The sequence below is a fragment of the Hypanus sabinus genome, chromosome 18 (assembly GCF_030144855.1).
Source record: "Hypanus sabinus isolate sHypSab1 chromosome 18, sHypSab1.hap1, whole genome shotgun sequence".
NCBI classification, from domain to species: Eukaryota; Metazoa; Chordata; class Chondrichthyes; order Myliobatiformes; family Dasyatidae; genus Hypanus; species Hypanus sabinus.
Genome location: NC_082723.1, coordinates 33,188,793 through 33,211,110, shown reverse-complemented (window position 1 = coordinate 33,211,110; position 22,318 = coordinate 33,188,793). Strand labels below are relative to the sequence as shown.

The following is a 22,318-nucleotide window of genomic DNA, read 5'->3' as shown; positions in this document are numbered from 1 at the left end:
TGAGCTACTGTTGGTGGCCTGTGCCCCAGTGGCTTAAGTAATTAAAGGTCTTATTCTGTTACATTAACAAAATTATTTGGGGGGTTGGGGGGGTTAGCTTGTGCGGGGATCTACAATTGCACTCACGCTTCTTGCGGCCATTTTTGTGCTTAGAACTCTCAAGTACAGGCCTGTTAAGGCTTTAGTTTATAATCGGGATTCCTGTGTTGAATAGAGTAAGCGGCCTGTTCGATACCTATGGTGTTAACCTGTTAGAAACACCCGCTCACTTGGCATTCACTGGGAGATTCCTCCTCTCCCGACACGGAACAGTGATCGTCACCACAGGATTCTCCTTCCTCCTGGTCCCGATGCATTCAATACTGGAAGCATGTTGGCCCTAACACAATTATTGCCATTTCTCTCCACAACCGTTAGAAACTATCCGTAGTTTACAAACATGGATCCAAGGTCTTCTCGTCGTCTCACCTTGTAAAACCTTTACCCTAATGAACATTCCAGTCATTTGTTTAAGAAAATTATTTACCCCACGTTCAACGGAACTCAAGTCTTGCCAGTTGCATTGCAATGCTTGGTACTTACACGTTGCTTTAGGTTGGGAAAGTCCTGTAACTAATCATCTACCTTCTCCACACTGGGAGAAGATTTGTACCTGGACATCATTTTTGTACAAAAATAGAAACTCATTTGGGGTGTTTTACATTGTTGAAAAGAGTAAATCAAACTCAATTCATCAGCTGTGGACTTCTCAGGAACAGCAATCAGCTCAACGAAGCCTCACTCAGTCTCTGAGTGACATCTGCATCATGCTTGCTTTAGCAGCGCGCCTTTGGCGCAGTGCCTGTGGTGTGCAGTCCAGTCTCCAATCTTCTGTTTGCAGTGGTTTTTAAATGTACTTAGATCTTGTATGAGCTCATTGGCGTTGAGAGAGTCAGCTGTCCGTTCGGAACCACTTCATTGGCATCATCCTCCAACAGTCCGGAAACATCCGCATTGGGGATGCTGTCATGGTAACTGCTGAAGCTGATGTTGTCTTCCTTCAGCTCTATTGTCCAGAAAGGAGCGTTCAGCTTCCGGTTTCGGTACTCTCGGTAAACGTAGACGGCTGCCACGAAGCCCATGAGCAGGACCACTACGGTGATAATGACTACCAGCACCACGAGGTTGAACCGGGTCCATGAGATTTCTGGGGCAACTGGGGCAACTGTGCTCACCCCACCCTGAGTGGTGGTCAGCAGCACTGGCAGCAAGGTCTGGTCACTTGGAGCCATGGTGCTGTTTGTGACTGGTGTGGTTGTGGGTGAGAGGCTAGTGCTCGGCTCTGTGGAGGTCGTTGGCAGCACTGTGGTTATTTCTGTGATGGGGATTGAGAAAGACAGAGTGGTTAACCAACATTTGGAAAAAATAATCCTCTTCAATTAGAGATGAATCACACACTAACACTAATAAATATAATTGCAGGTGTAGAAATGGCATCAAGAATGGCTGGAACTGCAGAGAAAATTTACAATGGTGTTGCTAGAACTGGAGGACCTGAATTACTAGGGATGGGTTGAATAGGTTAGGATTTATTACCAGGAGCTTAGGAGAATGAGGTATACAAAATTATGAGGGGTATAGAAGGGCAAATGCAAGCTGAAACATGAGGGGTACTTCTTCACTCAGAGGGTGGTGAGAGGGTGGAATGAGCTGCCAGCACAAGTGATGGATGTGATTTTGATTTCAATGCTTAAGGGAAATTTGGTCCAGTACATGGATGGATGGGAGGGGTGTGGAGGGCTATGGTCTGGGTGCAGATTGATGGAACTAAGCTGATACATAATTTGCCAAGGACTAGATGGGCTAAAGGGCCTGTTCCTATTCTGTAGCGTTCTACGATTATGAAACACCCATCAGGTTGGGCAGCATCTGTGTGGAGAGGAACTGCACCTTGGGAGGGACTGGAATAACTCCCAACCAGAAATGCAAACCTCCTTAGGAGCAGCCTGAACACTGGCTTCCCAGTTTATTCTGACTGTTCTGGGAAAACTACTGCCCTGCGCTATAGATCAGGCAGTCAGTATCTCGGCTGTTCTGGCTGGTGTAGAGATGCAGTTGTGATGAGTTAATTCTCTTTTGCACAACCGTTTTTACACTACTTATGTCATTTTTAAGTCTTGCAAAGTACAGCTGCCATAGGTTACAGGGAAAAGGTCAGGGAGTGGGGCTGAGGAGGGGGAAAACGATCAGCCATGATTGAATGGCAGAGCAGACTCAGTGGACCAAAAGGCCCAACTCCACTCCTATGTCTCATGGAGTAAGAAGAGAGAACACCCAAATACTAAATCATTAACAGACCCACACTCAGTTCAAGAAGTCACTTCTGAAAGAGCTTTTCATCAGCTAGATTTGAATCAAGTGCCTCTGTCTTGAAGGAAGCTTTTGTTAATATTGCTGTGAGATATCTGGACTGGTAGCAATCTGCTGATTGTGTGATGAAGATTGGTTGGGTGGGGTTTTGGTTGGGTGGGGTTTTGGTTGGGTTGGGGTTTTACTTCGGCGGGGCTTTTGGTTGGGTTGGGGTTTTGGTTGAGTTGGGGTTTCGGTTGTGTTGGGTTGGGGTTGGTTTGAGATTAAGAATGGTTTCAGATAAGATTGAGTTGGGTAGGTTAGAGTTTAGTTGGGTAGGGTTGGACTTCTGTTGGGCGGGGTGAGGTATCATCACAGTCCTCTCAGAGACAGGTCCATGGCACAGACCGCTGGGCCGGATTACACGGCATCTTCCAGAATACTGAGTAGGAAGGACGGTCCACACTGTGGGCATGTTGCCAACAACAAGGTCGTTTCTTTGCCTTCACCCTACCTTGTACAGCTGGATGCTGAACTTTCTGTCAGGTTGCCGGCAGGTGGTAAGAGTGAGCTCCCTCACCTCCTACCCTCTCACCCTCAACACATGATCCCCCCAGGGCTGTACCGTAAGCCTCATCCTTTACTATCCATACACCCATGACTGTGTCGCCAGCCACAGCTCCAATCAGCTAATTAAATTTGCTGATGATACAACATTGATTGGCCTTATTTCAAATCATAACAAGGCAGCCTACAGAGAAGTCGCCATCACCTAGACAGAGTGGTGTCAAGAAAACAACCTCTCTCTCAATATTGTAAAAACAAAGGAGCTGGTTGTGAATTACAGGACAAATGGAGACAGGCTCACCCTATTGACATCAATGGATCTGGGTTTGAGAGAGTAAAGATCTTCAAGTTCCTCGGTATACACATCACCAAGAACCTCACTTGGTCTGTACATACTGGCTGTGTAGTGAAAAAAGCACAACGCAACTCTTTCACCTCAGACAAATAGCGTGGAGGGCTGTCAGAGGTTACAGCAGGGCATTGACAGGACAAAAAATCGGGCTGAGAAGTGGCAGATGGAGTTCAACCCAGATAAATGTGAGGTGGTTCATTTTGGAAGGTCAATTATGATGGCAGAATATAGTATTAATGGTAAGACTCTTGGCAATGTGGAGGATCAGAGGGATCTTGGGGTCCGAGTCCACAGGACGCTCAAAGCAGCTGCGCAGGTTGACTCTGTGGTTAAGAAGGCATATGGTGTAGTGGCCTTTATCAATTGTGGAATTGAATTTAGGAGCCGAGAGGTAATGTTGCAGCTATATAGGACCCTGGTCAGACCCCACTTGGAGTACTGTGCTCAGTTCTGGTCGCCTCACTACAGGAAGGATGTGGAAGCCATAGAAAGGGTGCAGAGGAGATTTACAAGGATGTTGCCTGGATTTGGGAGCATGTCTTATGAGAGTAGGTTCAGTGAACTTGGCCTTTTTTCCTTGAAGTGTCGGAGGATGAGGTGACCTGATAGAGTTGTACAAGATGATGAGAGGCATTGATCATGTGGATAGTCAGAGGCTTTTTCCCAGGCTAGCAAGAGAGGGCATAACTTTAAGGTGCTTAGAAGTAGGTACAGAGGAGTTGTCAGTGGTAAGTTTTTTTTATGCAGAGAGTGTTGGGTGCGTGGAATGGGCTGCCGGTGATGGTGGTGGAGGCAGATACGACAGGTTCTTTTAAGAGACTCCTGGACAAGTACGTGGAGCTCAGAAAAATAGACGGCTATGGGTAACCCTAGGTAATTTCTAAGGTAAGGACGTGTTCAGCACAGCTTTGTGGGCCGAAGGATCTGTATTGTGCTATAGGTTTTCTATGTTTCTAGGACTTTCTACAGGGGCACAATTGAGAGCATCCTGACTGGCTGTATCACTGCCTGGTATGGGAACTGTACCTCCCTTAATCAAAAGACTCTGCAAACAGTAGTGCAGACAGCTCAGTAGATCTGTGGATGTGAATTTCCCACTATTCAGGACACTTAGAGCAACAGGTGTGTAAAAAGGGTCCAGAGGATCATTAGGGACCCAAGTCACCCCAAACACAAACTGTTCCAACTGCTACCATCCGGGAAACGGTACCATAGCACTGAAGCCAGGACCAACAGGCTCTGGGACAGCTTCTTCCACCAGACCATCTGACTGATTAATTTACGGTGGCATAATTGTATTTCTAAGCTATATTAACTGTTCTGTTGTACATCTTACTGTACATATAATTTATTACTAATTACTATAATATACACATTGCACATTTAGATAGAGGCATAACGTAAAGATTTTTACTCCTCATGTATGTGAAGGATGTAAGAAATAAAGTCAATTGAATTTAATTCATTTGACCAGCCACCTGGGGAGAGCAAACCAGCCCAGGCACAATCCCACCCAGTCCGGGGCAGGTATTTACCTTTCTGACAGGTTCCAGCCACAGCATCTCCACGGTAACCCTCTGCACATTTCTCACAGTGGAAGCCGGTGGTGTTGGTCGTACAGCTGAGGCAGCGACCGGATTCCGAATCGCAGATGGGAAGTCTGCTCTCTGCGTCAATATTCTTGTTACACTCACAGCGCACGCAGATACTGTCCGAGTTGTAGTAGCCATCCGCACATTCCTCACAGTGGGCACCAAAATAACCTGGCTGACAGCGATCACACACCGGCTCCCCCGACTCTGGACAGAGGGACAAACAAGAACAGCGTGAAGGACAAGGCACCTCCATGACATGGCCCTAAACACATCCCCAATTATCTTCCCTGAAGATCTTGCCTGACGAAGCTGTTGGAATTCTTTGAGGAGATTACAAGTAGGATAGATAAAGGGGATGCAGTGGATGTTGTATATTTAGATTTTCAGAAGGTCTTTGACAAGGTGCCACTCATGAGGCTGCTTACCAAGTTAAGAGCCCATGGTATTGAAAGTTACCAGCATGGTTAGAGCATTGGCTGATTGGTAGGAGGCAGCAAATGGGAATAAAAGGATCCTTTTCTGGTTGTCTGCCAGTAACTAGTGGTGTTCTGCAGTGATCAGTGTTGGGACTGCTTCTTTTTATGCTGTATATCAATGATTTAGATGATGGAGTAGATGGCTTTGTTGCCAAGTTTGCAGATGGACTTCTGCAAGAAAGTGGCAAATAAAATACAATGTTGGAAAATGCATGGTGGCGCACTTTGGTAGAAGAAATAAACATGCAGACTATTTTCTAAATGGGGAGAAAATCCGAAAATCTGAGATGCCAAGGGACTTGGGAGTCTTTGTGCAGAACATTCTAAAGATTAACTTGCAGGTAGAGTCGGCGGTGAGGAAGGCAAATGCAATATTAGCATTCATTTCAATAGCTCCAAAATACAGGATTGAGGACATGATGCTGAGGCATTATAAGGTACTGGTGAGGCCTCACCTTGAGGACTGTTAACAATTTTGGGCTCCTTGTCTAAAAAAAGATGTGCTGGCATTGGAGAGGGTTCAGAAGAGATTCACAAGATCAATTCCAGGAATGAAAGAGTTACCGTATGAGAAACATTTGGCTCTGGGCCTGTACTAACGGAATTTAGAAGGATGGGGGGGGGCAGGGGGAATCTCATTGAAACCTCTTGAATGTTGAAAGGCCCAGACAGAGTAGATGTGGAAAGGATGTTTCCCATGGTGGGGGAGTCTGAGACAAGAAGGCACAGCCTCAGGATAGAGGGGAGTCCATTTAAAATGGAGATGTGGAGAAACTTCCTTAGCCACAGGGTGGTGAATTTATGGAATTTCTTACCACAGGCAACTGTGGAAGTTAGGTCGTTGGGTGTATTTTAGGTGGAGATTGATAGGTTCTTGATTGGACGGCATCAAAGGTTACGGGGAGTGGGACTGAGGAGGGAAAAGGAAAGGATCAGCCATGAATGAATGGTGGAACAGACTCGATAGGCCAAATGGCCTAATTCTGCTCATATGTCTTACGGTCTTATAAAATAAGAAGAGAGAATACCCAAACACAAAATTATTAACACACCCACACACGGTTCATAAAATCACTTCTGTAAAAGCTTTTCATTAGCTATTTTTGAATCAAGTGCATTATTTTAAGAGGAAGCTTTTGTTAATATTGGTGTGAAATATCTGGACTGGTAGCAATTTGCTGATTGTGTGATAGAGATGCAACCCAGCAGATCTCCTGTGTCAATGGGATTATCATAATTCTTCTCCCAAAGCCAAACGGGCTCAGGGTGGGAGATCAAATGTCAAAATAATTCAATCAAAGAACGAATGGAAGAAGCAGTAATAATTACAGATAAGTGTCAACAGTAACAGGAGTATGCCTGCTCGTGTCGCTGTCACAATAACGAGACGGCAGGGTAATGGAGCCATTCACACAATGCTAATACAGCATCAGAGATCAGTGTTCAATTCTGCCGCTGTCTGTAAGGAGTTTCTATGTTCTCCCCGTGACAACGTGGGTTTCCTCTGGGTGCTCTGGTTTCCTCCCACATTGCAAAGACATACAGTTAATAGGGTAATTGGTTGACTGGATGTGATTAGGCGGCATGGGCTCTTACAGAATTTTTTCCATCCTGTGATAATCTGACCCTACAGTTCTATCACTGAAGCTGATGAGCTATGCTTTTTTTGTGTGTGAATGGTGCTTATCTGATGTAATGTGCCTGAGATGCTGCTGCAAGTACGTTTTTCATTGTACTTGTACAGATGACAATAAGCTTGACTTTGAAACCAGATTTCAGAAAGGCAGAGCTGATGACCAAGGAAACATTACAATCCTATTGGATACGGCATCATAATCAATCTGGCTATTGGATATAGTACTGTCATAACCTGCTGTAAGCAATTAAAATTATACAGAGCTGGTGTCAACCTCAGGTGATTCTCACTGATCGTAGGTTACGGAGATTAGCAACATGCTGGTGTGACATTAAACGAGGCTGTTGCACTCTAACACTTTCAGTAAAGATTGTAAAGTAAATCGGAGGTCCAATGTGAGCACTGTTGTTTGTAACAATTCCCTGAAATCTGACGTGTCCATCACAGGAAAAGCCCTCCCTACCACTGATTACATCTACAAGGAGCACTGCTGCGGGAAAGCATCGATCCAGTCCATGGTCTCTTCTCACTGCTATCACCAGGAAGAAGGTACAGGAGCCTTAGGTCCCACACCACCAGGTTCAGGAACTGTTACTATCCCTCACCATCAGGCTCCTGAATCGACGTGGAAAACTTTGCTCTCCCCAACACTGAACTGATTTCACAACTTACAGACCACTTTCAAGGCTCGACAACTGATATTCTCAGTATTATTGATCTACTTGCACCAAGAGGCCACTTTACTCGATACTTCCTGTACCAAATAAAGTGGCCACTGAGTGTACGTTCATGGCCTTCTGCTGCTGTAGCCTATCCACTTCAATGTTCGACATGTTGTATATTCAAAGATGCTCTTCTGCCCACCACTGTTGTAACGTGTGGTTATTTGAGTTACTGTCGCCTTCCTGTCAGCTTGAACCAGTCTAGCCATTCTCCTCTGACCTCTCTCATGAACAAGCGATTTTTGCCCCACAGAACTGCTGCTTTGCTGGATTTCTTTTTGTTTCTTGTTTCACTCTTTGTAAACTCTAAAGACTGTTGTGCGTGGAAAATCCCGGGAGATCAGTAGTTTCTGAGATACTCAAACCTCCCCATCTGGCACCAACAATCATTCCACGGTCAAATTCAGTTAGATGACATTTCTTCCCCATTCTGATGTTTGGTCTGGACAACAACTGAACCTCTTGACCATGTCTGCATGCTTTTATGCACTAGTTGCTGCCACATGATTGGTTGATTATATATTTGCATTAATGAGGTGTACAGGAGTGCCGAATAAGGTGTATTTATCTATTATTATTTTTATATTTGCGCAATTAGTCATTTGCACATTAGTTGTTTGTCGATCTTTACTTGTGTGTAGTATTTTTAGTGATTCTATTTTATTTCTTTGTTCTGCTGTGAATGTCTGCAATAAGATGAATCTCAAGGTAGTATACAGTGATATTTATGTACTTAGATAATAAATTTATTTTAAACTTTGAATCATTGCTCCAAGGTTGGGGAAGAAACTATTCTTTATGGAGCTTTGCTGCAGAATTAAACTCAGGTTGGCATTGGGGACACATGATAAGGGAGAAAAAGGATTGCTCTTACAAAATGAACTCTTCAGGGCTAAAGCTGCAGGCCCAGTTACTGGGTTTGAGGAGTGAGGCATCCTAAAGCTTAACAAAGTTATTTGTTTCTAGCTTGAGTGGCACAGAGGACAAAATGAAGCCTCCCTGTGATGTCTTTGTACAGTGATCGGGCTGTCCTGGGGTCAGAGGACTGCCTCTGTGTGTGTGTGTAGGGGTAGGAGTGTATGTGCATAGGTGTGTGTAGGTGTATGTGTGCGTGTGTATAGCGGTGTGCACGTAGGTATGTGTATAGGTGTGCATGTGTGTAGGTGTGCTTATGTATAGGGATGTGTGTGTGTAGGACTCTGTGTGTGTGTGTGTGTGTGTGTGTGTGTGTGTGTGTGTGTGTGTGTGTGTGTGTGTGTGTATGTGTGTGTAGGTGTGTATGTATAGGGGTGTGTGTGTGTATAGTGGTGTGCATGTTGGTATGTGTATAGGTGTGCGTGTGTGTAGGTGTGCGTATGTATAGGGGTGTGTGTGTAGGTGTGCGTGTGTGTAGGTGTATAGGGGTGTGTGTGTGTGTTTGTTTGGGGTAAGGGACTTTTTTGCTGTTGTTCTGCTGAGCTTTGTGGGTAGGCTATGCTGGCACCGTTATGTGTGGGGACATGTGGCATATTCTTGGGTGTGGTGGTTGTTAACGTAAACTATGTATTTCACTGTATGTTTCGTGTACATGATAAATCAATAAATTTCAACTCAATCTGAACCAAGGAAAGCTTTAAAAAAGCTTACACTGGTATCCAGTGTTCTGCACTATCTTTTGCATTTTCCTGCCGATACTGTTCAAATTCTTTGTCACTTTGATGTGCCTCTCAGCCTTGACTGCTCCTACGTTAGGTTTAAAAATAGATCACCTTCAGAGCGCTGACCCCACACGCGGAAGAAATGCGGCATGTTGTAAATGGCTAATCTGTTGAGAACAACCTGAAGGGTTTTACCATTAACCCAAGGTGAATTGAAATACGTCAAGATTTAACCGCTCTGAAAGTCACCTCCGTTGCTCATGGTTCACTGGTGAGGGAGCTTACAGTGGAGGTGAGGAAGGCCCGGCAACAGGTGCTGGTGGTGGTGAAAACTGCAACTACTGTCGGCTATTCAAATAATTCCTCCATTAATTCTCATTTTATGATTTGGAAGAAGAGTCGATTTAGCCCATTGAGTCTACACGAATTCTCAAAACAATCCCAATTATCTTGCTGTCTGATTGCTAATCAATAAAACATCATTACAGGTTCTTTGTCCCATGATGTAGAGCTGACATTTTAACCAACTCTAAGATCATTTAGGGTTTCCTAAGCTGGGGTCCACACAGCCCTTGGTTAATGTTAAGGGTCTATACATAACCCCTGATCGAACCCTTCCACCCTACACAACCTTCTATTTTTCTATCATCCATGGGCCTTTCTAAGAGTCTCTTAAATGTCCTTAATGTCTCTCTACCACCACCACCACTGGCAGTGTGTTCCATGCACCCACCACTCTGTGTAAAAAAACTTATCCCTGCCAGGCAACATCCTGGTAAATTTCCTTTGCACCCCATCTAAAGCTTCCACATCCTTCCGATAATGCAGCCGGCAGAACGGAAGGCAATATTCCAAGTGTGAACTAAACAGGGTTTTGCAGAGCTGCAACGTCATGTCACATCTCCTGAACTCAATCCCCCAAATCATGAAGACCAACACTACACACCTTCTTAACCATCCTATAAATTTCTGCAGCAACGCTGAGGGACAGCAATATCCCTGTGCTGTCTTTACGACAGTTATTTAGTTTATAATATTTTCGCTTAGTAATTCATTCAATAGTATTCTCTAGTTAGAATTAGGAGTGTTTAAAGTATATTCATTGCATGTAAAATATATCGGCATGCGATGACGTCACATCCGGTTTCGCCGCGTCTTGTGGGAAAACACCGGTTTGAAATTAGCGCGAGGGTGGGGGCTTTCCACGAGGCTCACCTGAGCACAAGCAGTTTTGCAGGCATGAGAAATCACAGTGAGAGCAACGCTGTAAGTTAATAGATAATCGATATATTGAACTAAGATGTTAATGCTGATCCTGTTAGAGGTAACGACGGTAGATAATGTTTATGCTTTCGTTAGTTAAAGAGTCGCGGATAGTTTGCATGGAAGTGTATTTAAAGTAGTCAATGGAGCAGGTAAACTCTCCCTGTATACTGCACCTTAGTGTAATGTAGTTATAGTCACCTTTGCAAGTATTTACACTTGAAATGTGATATTAAGGAAGGAACAAATACTGTATCAATCTTGTATTGTTTTATCAACAGTTTTCACCATATGTTAATGTGAAGAGTGAACAGTAAATGGTTAATCTTACTGCGATCTGGTTTGCATTGGCTGTGGTTTATCCGGACGTTAAATTCGGCGTTTCGTTACACCCGAAGGAGAACGTTACAATCCCTCTCTTCTTTCAGGGAGCTAAGAATCCTTTGATTAACTTTGCATTCTGCCTTCAAATCTGTCTTTCCAAAGTGAATCACTTCACACTTTCACAGGCTGAGCTCCATCTGCCATTTCTCAGCCCAGATCTGTATCCTGCCAATGTCCCGTTGTAACCTTCCAGACAACTCCATCCTGCCAATGGACCATTGTAAGGGACAGGTTGCACTTGAATCCGAGGTAGGTTTACTAGAGCTGTTTAAACTAATAAGGCAGGGGCTGGGAAGCAGTATGATACAGCAGAGGCTACGTGAGAAGGTTTACAAGTAGATGACGGATGTAACATAAATGAAAGGAAGGACAAGCCAATGATTGCGTACAAATGTAGAGAGAGCAAAGAGTTAAATTACCACAGAGGCAAAACAATGCAGGACTGAAGATGCTGTATTTAAATGCATGTAGCATTTGGAATAAGGTGGGCAAGCTTGTGGAGCAAATAGAGATTGATGAGTATGATGTTGTGGGCATCACTCAGTTGTGACTGACGGAAGGTCACAGTTGAACGTTTAACATCAAATGATACAATTTTTATTGGAAGGACAGAAAGGAAGGCATAGGCGGTGGTGTGGCTCTGTTGGTAGGAGATGGAATTACATCTTTAGAAGGAGGTGAGTTAGGGTCAGAAAATGTCAAATCTTTGTGGGTGGAGTTAAGAAACTGCACGAGTAAAAAAAATATATGGGAATCGTATACAGGCCTTCAAATAGTAACCAAGATGTGGGGTCAAGATTGCAAAGGGAGCTGGAAAAGGCACTTAGTAAAGGTAATGACACAATTGCAATGGGGGACTTCAATATGCAAAGGTATTGGGGAAAACCATGTTGGTGTCAGATCACAGGAGAGGGAATTTGTTGAATACCTACAAGATGGCTTTTTAGAGCAATTCGTGTTTGAGCCTATTAGGGAATAGACCATCTTAGATTGGATGTTGTGAAATAACCCAGATTTTATTAGCTTAACTTAAAGGAACTCTTAGGAGCCACTGATCATAATATGATTAAATTCATACTGCAATTTTAGAGGGTGAAGCACAAATCACATGAATCAGTAACACAATGGAATAAAGGGAATTAAAGAGGCATGAGAGAGGAGCTTTGTCCAGGTTGAATGGAGGAGGATACTGGTGGGATGATGGCATAACAGAGGTGGCTGAAGTTTCTGGGAATAGTTCACAAGGTGCAGGATAAATATGTTCCACATTTGCTCTCAAATGGCAGGGGCAGGGAACAGTGGCTGACAAAGGAAGTTAAGGACTACATAAAAGCCAAGGTAAGGGCATATAAGGTAGCAAAAGTAAGTGGGAAGTTGGATGATTGGGAAGCTTTTAAAATCCAACAAAAGGCAATTTAAAAAACTACAAGAAAGGAAAAGATGAAGTATGAGGGCAAAATAGCCAATAATACAAAGCAGGATACTAAAAGATTTTTTAGTTATATAAAGAATAAAAGGGAGATGATTGGTCATATTAGACCACTAGAAAATGATGCTAGTAAGGGGGGGGGGGGCAAAGAAATGGCAGATGAACTTAAGAACTACTTTGCTTCAGTCTTTACTGTATGCCAGAGGTTTGTGAGTGTCAGGAGCAGGAGTGAGTGTCATTGCTTTAAACAAAGGGAAGAATGTGAGGCAAATTCAAAGATTTTAAGGTGGACAAGTCACCTGGACCAGATGGACTACATCCCAGAGTCCTGAGAGAGGTTGCTAAAGAGATAACACATGCATTGGTCTTGATCTTTTAAGAATCACTTGATTCTGGCATGGTCCCGTAGGACTGGAAAATTGCAAATGTCATTCCACTCTTTAAGCAGGGAGGATGACTGATAAGCTGACCTCAGTGCTTGGGAAAGTGTTGGAGTCCATTATAAAGGATGAGGTTTCAGGGTACTTGGAGACTAATGATAAAATAAGTCAAAGTCAGAATGGTTTCTGAAAAGGGAGATCTTGCCTGACAAATCTGTTCCTCGATGAACTAACAAGCAGGGTGGGCAAAGGCATTTTCAGAAGGCACTTGATAAGGTGCCTCACATGTGGCTGCTTAGCAAGATAAAATCCTACAGTGTTACAGGATTTGTAGTTACAGACATGCCATACTGGCACGAATAGAGGAATGACTAACAGGCAGAAGGCAGTGAGTGGAACTAAAGGGGCCTTTCCTGGATGGCTACCAGTGGCTAGTGGTGTTTCTCAGGGGTCAGTATTGGGACTACTACTTTTCACATTGTTTTCAATGATTTGGAGATTTGGATAATAGAATTGATGGCAGGTAGAGCTGAGGAAGCAATGTGATTACAAAAGGACAGACAAATTGGAAGAATGGGCAAAAAAGTGGCAGATGGAATACAGTCTTGGAAAATGTACGATTATGCACTTTGGTTAAAGGAACAATAGTAGACTATTATCTAAGTGGGGAGAAAATGCCACCATCAGAGGTGCAGAGGGGCTTCGGAGTCCTCGTGCAAGACTCCCAGTAGGTTAATTCACAGGCTGTAAACACAAAGTACATTGCAGATGCTGGGGTCAAAGCAACACGTACAAACTGGAAGAACTCAGCAGGTCAGGCAGCATCCATGGAAACGAGCAGTCAACTTTTCAGGCCGAGACCCTTCATCAGGACTGAAGAGGAAGGGGGCAGGGGCCCTATAAAGAAGGTGGGGGGAGAGTGGAAGGTGCCAGGTGAAAAACCAATCAGAGGAAAGATCAAGGGGTGGGGGAGGGGAAGCAGGGAGGGGATAGGCAGGAAAGGTGAAGAACAAATGTAAGGGGAAACCACTATGTGTAGTAGAGGAAGGCAGAATCATGAGAGAGGTGATAGCCAGCTGGAGGAGGAGGCAGAGTGAAACTGGGATGGGGGAATTCACAGGTTGAGACAGGTTGGTAAAGAGACAAATATAATGTTGGCATTTATTTTAAGAGGAGTAGAACATAAAAATGAGGAGATAATGCTGAAGCTTTATAAGACACTAGTCAGGCCCCATATCTCAGAAAGGATGTGTTGTTATTGGACAGACCCCAGAGGAGGTTCATGAGGATGATTTCAGGAATGAAGGGGTTAACAAATGAGGAGCATTTGGCAGCTTTGGGCTTGTGCGCACTGGAATTTAGAAGAATGTGTTGGGATCTCATTGAAACCTACAGAATATCGAAAGGACTAGATAAGGTGGATGATGAAAGGATGTTCCCTCTGGTCAGGTACCCAGAACTAGAGGATACATGCTCAAAATTGAGGGGCGACATTTTAGAACAGCAGTAAGGAGGAATTTTCTTCGTCAAAGAGTGGTGAACCTGTGGAATGCTCTGCCACAGACTGCGGTGGAGGCCAAGCCCCTGGGTATATTCAAAGTGGAAGTTGATAGATTTCTGATTGGTCGGAGCATTAATGGATATGGTGAGAGGGCAGGTGTATGGGATTGAATGAAATCCGGAGACAACCACGATGAAAAGGTGGAGCGGACTCGATGGGCTGAATGGCCCCTGTCTTGTCGTCATATGGTGAACCTTCTACACATTCCCCATCTCCATCCTGCCAATGTCCCATTGAAGACCTTCTCCAGCAACCTTCATTTATTATTTTTTAGAATTAAACTTATTATGAAATTTATTATCTAAGTACATAAATGTTAGCAGATGCTACAGTGAGATTCATTTTCTTGCAGGCATTTACAGAAAATGAAGAGAATTTAGAAAAATTCTAAATGGAAATGACTGACAAACAACCAATATACAAGATAAACAAGGGGAAATCAGCAGATCCTGTAAATCCAAGCACACACACAACATGCTGGAAGAACTCAGCAGGCCAGGCAGCATCTATGGAAATGAGTAAACAGCCGACTTCTTGGGCCGAGACCCTCCGTCAGGACATCTGTCGGAAAAAAAGCGGGATCTCCTGGTGACCAACCATTTTAATTCTCCTTCCTGTTCTCATTCTGACATGTCAGTCTATGGCCTCCTCTGCTGCCGCGATGAGGCCACACTCAGGTTGGAGGAGCAACACCTTATGTTCCATCTGGGTAACCTCCAATTTGATCACAGGAACATCGATTTCTTGAACTTCTGTTAGTTGCCCCCCTTCTACTTCACCATTCCCCATTCCCATTTCCCTCTTTTACCTTATCTCCTTACCTATCCATCGCCTCCCTCTGGTGCTCCCCCCCTTCCCTTTCTTACCCTCCTATCAGAATCCCCCTCCTCCAGCCCTTTTCCTTTTTCACCAACTTCCCAGCTCTATACTTCACATCTCCCCCAACCCCCAATTTCACCTATCACTTTCCACCTTTACTTCTTCCTCCCATTCCCCAATCTTCTTACTCTGACTTCTCATCTTTTTTCTCCAGTCTTGATGACGAGTCTTGACCCAAAATGTTGACTGTTTACTCTTTTCCTTAGATGCTGCCTGGCCTGCTGAGTTTGTCCAGCATTTTGTGTGCGTTGCTTCAATGTGCAGAAGACAAACTGCAGCAATTAAAGAAATCATTAATGTCCCTCAAAATATCTGATCTGTTTTCATATGACCACCTCTCATTCTTCAAAACTCCAGTTAGCCCCAACCTGTTAAAAGCTTCCTTATAGAAGAATCCCTCAAAACCCAGGACTACACAAGTGAACCTTCCCTGAAATGCCTGCAATAAAATGATACCTCTCCTTCAAAAGAAGAGCAGAATTAGCTGCTGTACTCTTGATATGGTCTCACCAGTGGTTTGGACAAGGTTTCGCTACTCTTACACTCCAATCTCTTTGAAATAAGGGCCAGCCTTCCATTTGCCATCACTGTCGGCTGCTGCTCTTGCCAGTGTGTTCCTGTGTTTTCGTTAGGCAGACAACCTGTCACCTCCCCCCCTCCCCTTTAAGCTTGCAAACTAACTTCATCATTCCCTTTGCCTGCATCTCCAGAGAGTTAATCAGTGACAGACTGGCTGCTTTGTTAACATTAATTAGCTGCAGCCTCTGCTCTTCCCTACACTGACAATAGGTTTACTCTGATGCCCACAGCACAGCAGCACACACCAGTGACATGATACCTTCTTCCCGTTCTTCTGTTTTCTCACTTCCAATTTAGAAACTCATTTGTCATCGAATGCTCAGCCTCTCAAAGTTCAAATTAAAATTTATTAACAAAGAACACAGATGTCACCATATATTACATTTAGATTAATTTTCTTGCAGGTATTTACAGGAAAATAAAGAAATTGTGAGGGTGAGTGCAGTTCCAAGGCAAAGTTTAAGTCTGCCGGTGATACTGCTGCCATTGACGGGTAACAAACTAGCACTTAGAAGGGAGATTGGAAATCTGGCTGAACGGTGCCACAGCAACCATCTTTCGCTCAATGTCACCAAAACCAAATAGAAGCTCCAAAGACCTCATTCCGAGGAGAGTAAGCACCTTCGATGAGCTAGCCCATGACAGAGGTCCCTGGTGAGCTGCTTTCGACAGCCTGCGCTGCAGTAGGGATGATGGGCTTAAGAAGAAGAGTATATCAGCAGCTGAGTGAGGAGACTCCTCACCACTGTACCATGTACCCCCGCGTCTGTGATCCAGTAGTCGCAGTAAACTTCCCTGTGATAGTCTGACTGCTGGGATGCTCAACTGCCTGCAAGTCAGCATCTCATGAGGAAGGGTCATCCTTACACCACCAAGCAGCTTGGGATTTCTGGGGGCTTCTACTCCTCCTCACATATGCAGGACTCAACAGAATCTGTCTTTCTGTTATTAGGCAGATAATCCATCTCTGGGGAGTTTGGCTGGGTGACGGGTTGCAATAATCATGAAAGACTTAAGTGACAGGGTCATAGAACATTACAACATGAAAACAGGCCCTTGGGCCCATCCACACTCTTACCACCCTCTGTGGAGAACTTCCCCTCATATTCCCCTTAAACTGTTCACCTTTCACCCTTAACCCATGACCTCTATTTGTAGTCTCACCATACCTCAGTGGAAAAAGCATGCTTGTGTTTACCCTAACTATACCCTCATAATTTTGTAAGCCTCTAACACATCTCCCCTCAGTCTTCTATGTTCTAAGCAATAAAGTTCTAAACTATTCAATCTTTGCCTAGATTCAAGTCCTGCAACATCCTTGTAAATTTTCTCTGCACTCTTTCATACATACTTACATCTTCCCTATACATAGGTGATCAAACCATACACAATACTCCAAATTGGGGCTCAATAACATCTTATTCAACTTCAACATAACATCTCATCTCCTCTATTCAATACATTGACTTATGAAGTCTAATATGCCAAAAGCTTTCTTTATGACCCTAACTTTATACTGTCTGTGCTTCTCACTGCCTCGGTAAAGCAGCCAGCATAATCAAAGACCCCACCCACACTGGACATTCCTCGCATCTTCCATTGGGTGGAAGATACAAAAGCCTGAAAGCACGTCACACCAGGTTCAAGGACAGCTTCTACCACACTGTTATAAGATTATTAAAAAGTTCCCTCATATGATAAGATGGACACACGACCTCATAATTTACATCATTATAACTGTTACGCCTTATCATCTTCCTGCACTTCACTTTTCTCAATAACTTTAAAGTTGTAATTTGCATTCTGTTATTGTTTTACTTTGTACTACGTACCTCAGTGTAATGTGTAATGATCTGATCTGCACGAACAATATACAAGCTTTTCACTGTATGTCGGTATACATAACAATAATAAATCAACTTACCAAATTATTTCAAAACATGTACTCTTTCCTGACAATACAAATCCTTCTAGTCAGCGGGATGGATCTTACCACTTCCCTGGTGAGCAAGGGAGTAGTCTGCAGTGAGTGAAGATCCCTCAGAGCTGGGACTGCTCCTGTCTAACGAGCAGCGAAGATCTCTGGTGGTGGACACCGGGGTAACTGTGATCTCCTAAGTGTTCAGTGATGAGGGAGTGGAATTTCTGATTCTAGGCTGGCTCAAGGTTTGCCCTGTTTTGTTAAACAAGCACCGCTGATGTCTGTCTGTCTAAACAGGGACGTCGATGTCAGAGACGAGCTGGGATGCAGAGGTGCCTGTGATACACCAATTGTTCAGAGGTTCAGGGGAATCAATCTCAAAGAGATGGGTTCAAAGTGAGAGAGAGGAGGTTAAAAGGGAATCTGAGGGACAAGTATTTCCCACACAGGGTAGTTGGTATCTGGAACAAGTTGCCAGAGGTGGTGGTGGAGGTAGGAATAGTAACAACATTTCCTGATGAAGGGTCTAGGTCGGGGGTCGGCAACCCCCGGCTCCGGAGCCACATGTGGCTCTTTTACGTCTGTGCTGCGGCTCTGTGCTGCGGCTCCCTGTTGCTTTGGGAAATAATTGGTCAGTATTTAATTAAAATGTATTTTATGTTAGTTTGTTAGTTTTTGAAATGTAATTCTAAATTTGAAGATTATGGTGATCTTGTACAATCTAATTAAGACGTTGTGGCGACCCATTTCCTGACACATCCGAACCGGCTCACAATTAGCCAGCGTTCAGGCTAAGGGAGATAGCCTACGGGGGTTTGTGAGTACGTGTCTTTTGCAGCATCCGCGCCCATGGGGGGCGGGTTGAGGGAGGCTTAAAAGCAAGGCTGTTTAGTTCGAATAAAGCTATCTTTGACTGCAGTTTACTGACTGCGTGTAGCACACCGCTACAACATGTTTTTATCGCTGGCTGTCCAGAGGGAAGGTGCTGAAACGCTTTGTCGCGTGTCTGGAAGAAGTGAAAACTTTCCTGGGCAGCAAAGGGCCCACCTTTCCTGAGCTAGAACAGCCAGAGTGGCTGGAAAAGCTACACTTCATGGTAGACATGACAGCGCACCTGAACACGCTGAACACAGCTCTTCAGGGGTAAGGACGTACAGCCCTGCACATGTTGGAGGATGTTTTGGCATTCGAGCGCAAGTTGACAGTGCTTGCCAGAGATTTACAGAAAGGCACATTGTCTCACTTCCCCAATTTGAGAGAGTTCAAACAAGGTCACGGAGTATTTACATTCTGCAATCATCGCAATGCAAACATCGTTTGGGAAACGCTTCTGTGAGTTCAGAGAGGAAAAAAACACATTATCCTTCCCGGTCACTCCCCTAAGCATCGATCCATCCCTACTGAATACGACTGCATTGTCAGGTGTGAGTCAACCTGACCAAGTATGATAAATATTTTAATTGCCTATTATTTTACGTATATTCATATGTTTTCATTGTTCAGTGAAATAGTCCTTTTATTTTTCAGGTTGACAGCTGGCTGACGTTATTTTTGGTTTGCTGCTGGCGGCAAATTTAAGTTTGGCGTTTTTCATAAATACAAGAAGGACTCAAATAGACGTTGAGTATTTTACTTAAAAGTAACCTTCAACCCAACGTCTTTTTTTCGGAGTTCAAAATGTTTTTGTTGCATGCAGAAATGTAATTTTGTTTTCTCTGCAGGAGTTCATCAATTTCATAAATGCAACACATTATAGTTTGTTTATACATAGCATAAAGGCAAAACAAAACGTTGTATGCAGTGTTATTTCATTTTAAATGTCAAACGGGTTTTGCGGCTCCCAGTGTTTTCTTTTCTGTGGGAAACGGGTCCAAGTGGCTCTTTCAGTGGTAAAGGTTGCTGACCCCTGGTCTAGGTGAAGACTACATATTCCCTCCATAGATGTTTTGTTACTCCAGCAGGGATCACATGTACAGTTTTCTAAATGAACAGGGTACAGAGGAGATGGAATTTATGCTGGCAAGTGAGATCAGTGTAGATTGGGATGGTGGCCAGAATAGATAGGGTGGGCCGAAGGGCTTGCTTTTTCACTATACAACTCTATAATAGTGACAATCATGTACGTCACTGGATTAAATCATAGGCCCGAGTCTGTTAGCTCTGCTTTAAGGGGCAGGATAGTGGAACTGCAACACGCTATGGAGAGCGAAGGGCATGACAAGGCACAGAAGATGTCATGGACATCCACTGCAACCAGAGAAGACCCCAGTTTGTGATGACTATATGTACCACTGGATCTGAACTTTCAAAGTCAAGAGACACCAACTGTCGCAGGGCAATGACTTTTCATCTTTTAAAACTCCCACACAGGTTTCCTGTCATTATCAGACACAATGGACAACCAGAAGGGTCAGTTTCTTCTTTATATTTTAATCCATGCCCATCATCAAATCTCTGTTTCTAACATAAGGTGTTTATTGTTTGAAAAATGACTGAATTTCATGAATAATAATACAATTAGACACGGACACATTCTGCGGTTGGTTCACGGATGACCATGACTGGGTTACACAGACAGTTCTGTGCCTGCAGTGAGGACAAGGCATTTCCGCTGAAGTCCCACAGCCCTGGATCTGTGGGCCCGCTCCACAGTGTTCCTGCTACCTAATCAAAGTCAAAATCAGGGTCACCATCACTGGTGCCAAGGTGCTGCACCTGAGGCTGCTTAGCAAAATAACAGCCCATGGAATTTCAGGGAAGTTACTCGTGTGGGTGGAACATTGGCTGGTTGGCAGAAAACTGAGAATGGGAATAAAGGGATCCTATTCTGGCTGGCTGCCAGTCACCAGTGGAGTTCTACTGGGGTCAGTGTTGGGACCGCTGCTTTTTACAATGTATGTCAATGACTTGGACTACAGTATTAATGCATTTGTGGCTAAATTTGCCGATGATAGGTGGAGGAGCAGGTAGCGTTAAGGAAACAGAGAGCCTGCAGACTTAAGTAGTTTGGGGGAATGGGCAAAGAAGTGGCAAATGAAATACAACGTTGGAAAGTGTATGGTCATGCACTTTGGTGGAAGAAATAAACGGGTAAACTATTACTTAGATGGGGAGAGAATTCAAAATGTAGAGATGCAAAGGGACTTGGGAATCTTTGTGCAAGATACCCTAAATGCTAACCTCCAGGTTGAGTCGGTTGTGAAGAAGACGAATGCAATGTTGGCATTGATTTCTAGAGGTATAGAGTATAAGAGCAGGGATGTGTTGTTGAGGCTCTATAAGGCACTTGTGAATCCACACACTTGGAGTATTGTGTGCAGTTTTGGGTTCCATATTTTAGAAAGGATATATTGACATTGGAGACGGTTCAGAGAAGATTCACAAGAATGATTCCAGAAATGAAAGGGTTACCGTATGAGAAATATCTGACAGCTCTTGGGCTGTATTCCCTGGAGTTCAGGAGAATGGGGTGATCTCATAGAAACATACTAAATGTTAAAAGGCCTGAACAGATTAGATATGGCAAAGTTATTTCCCATGATAGGGGATTCTAGGACAAGAGGACATGACTTCAGGATTGAACGACATCCCTGTAGAACTGTGATGTGGCGAAATTACATTAGTCAGAGGGTGGTAAATCTGTGGAATGTGTTGCCATGAGCGGCTGTGGAGGCCAAGTCACTGGGTGCATTTAAGGCAAAGATAGATGGGTTCTTGATTAGCCAGGGCATCAAAGGGTATGGGGTGAAGGCAGGGGAGTGGGGATGATTAGAAGAATTGGATCAGCCCATGATAAAATGGCAGAGCTGACTCGATGGGCTGAATGGTCCACTTCTGTTCCTATATCTTATGGTCTTCTTGATTGGAGCCGAAACTTCTGCAAACATTTTGCCAAGCTTGGTGACAACCAAACTTCCAAATAGCCAAGTCGAAATACTAAAATTCCACAATATTTCAAATAGTGAGGTGGTGTACATGATGGCGGTGAAGAAGCTATTCCTAAAACTGGTGCTGGTCTTCAGGCTTCTGTACCTCCTTCTAGATGGCAGTAATAAGAAGAGGGCATGTCCTATGTGGTAGGGGTCCTTTTTGATGGATGCTGTCTTTGTGAGGCATCACCTTGTGAAGACGTCTTGGATGCTCAGGAGGCAGGTGCCCACGATGGAGCTGGCTGAGTTTACAACACTCTGCACCCTGTCACGAGTTCCTACCCCCCTCTTTCTTCCTCATCAGCTCGTTTCATTCTTCGGCAGTGCCTCTCCTTTCTGCACCCTAACTGCAGAAATGTTTATACTGCAGTCTGCAAGGGCGAGGGAAACAAGGAGGTAATTCATGTGGCAAAGGGAGGAGGTTAAATAGACCGCTGCTGTAGTGGTGCCCATTTACAACCTGTAAGTACAGGTTCTCGTACTGGTAATTGTGTGATTCAGGCTGATCTTGTGTCGGGAGAAACGTTTCAAAGTCTATCTGTGTATGTAAATTACAGGTCCTTTGCACTCCCTGACACAGCCAACACTCCACTGTCAGAAGAATGCTCCATATTTACCTCTTCAATGTCAGGAACTGTCAAAAGCAGCCCTCAAAACAAGAAAACCACTGAACAAATTGC

General features: G+C 44.1%; 1 protein-coding gene across 2 annotated transcripts in view; it reads right to left on the bottom strand.

The window, feature by feature from the left end:
• Positions 1 to 41: 41 nt before the first annotated feature.
• The window catches only part of LOC132407467 (multiple epidermal growth factor-like domains protein 9), a 205,789-nt gene continuing 183,512 nt past the window's right edge, over positions 42 to 22,318 (bottom strand). For both annotated transcript variants that reach the window (XM_059994038.1, XM_059994039.1), the window contains exons 5-6: positions 4,783 to 5,046; positions 42 to 1,354 (exon numbers count right to left, since the gene is read on the bottom strand). In XM_059994038.1, the coding sequence (XP_059850021.1) occupies positions 897 to 1,354; positions 4,783 to 5,046 (722 nt within the window). In that variant the 3' untranslated portion in view covers positions 42 to 896. The remainder of the gene's footprint in view (positions 1,355 to 4,782; positions 5,047 to 22,318) is intronic.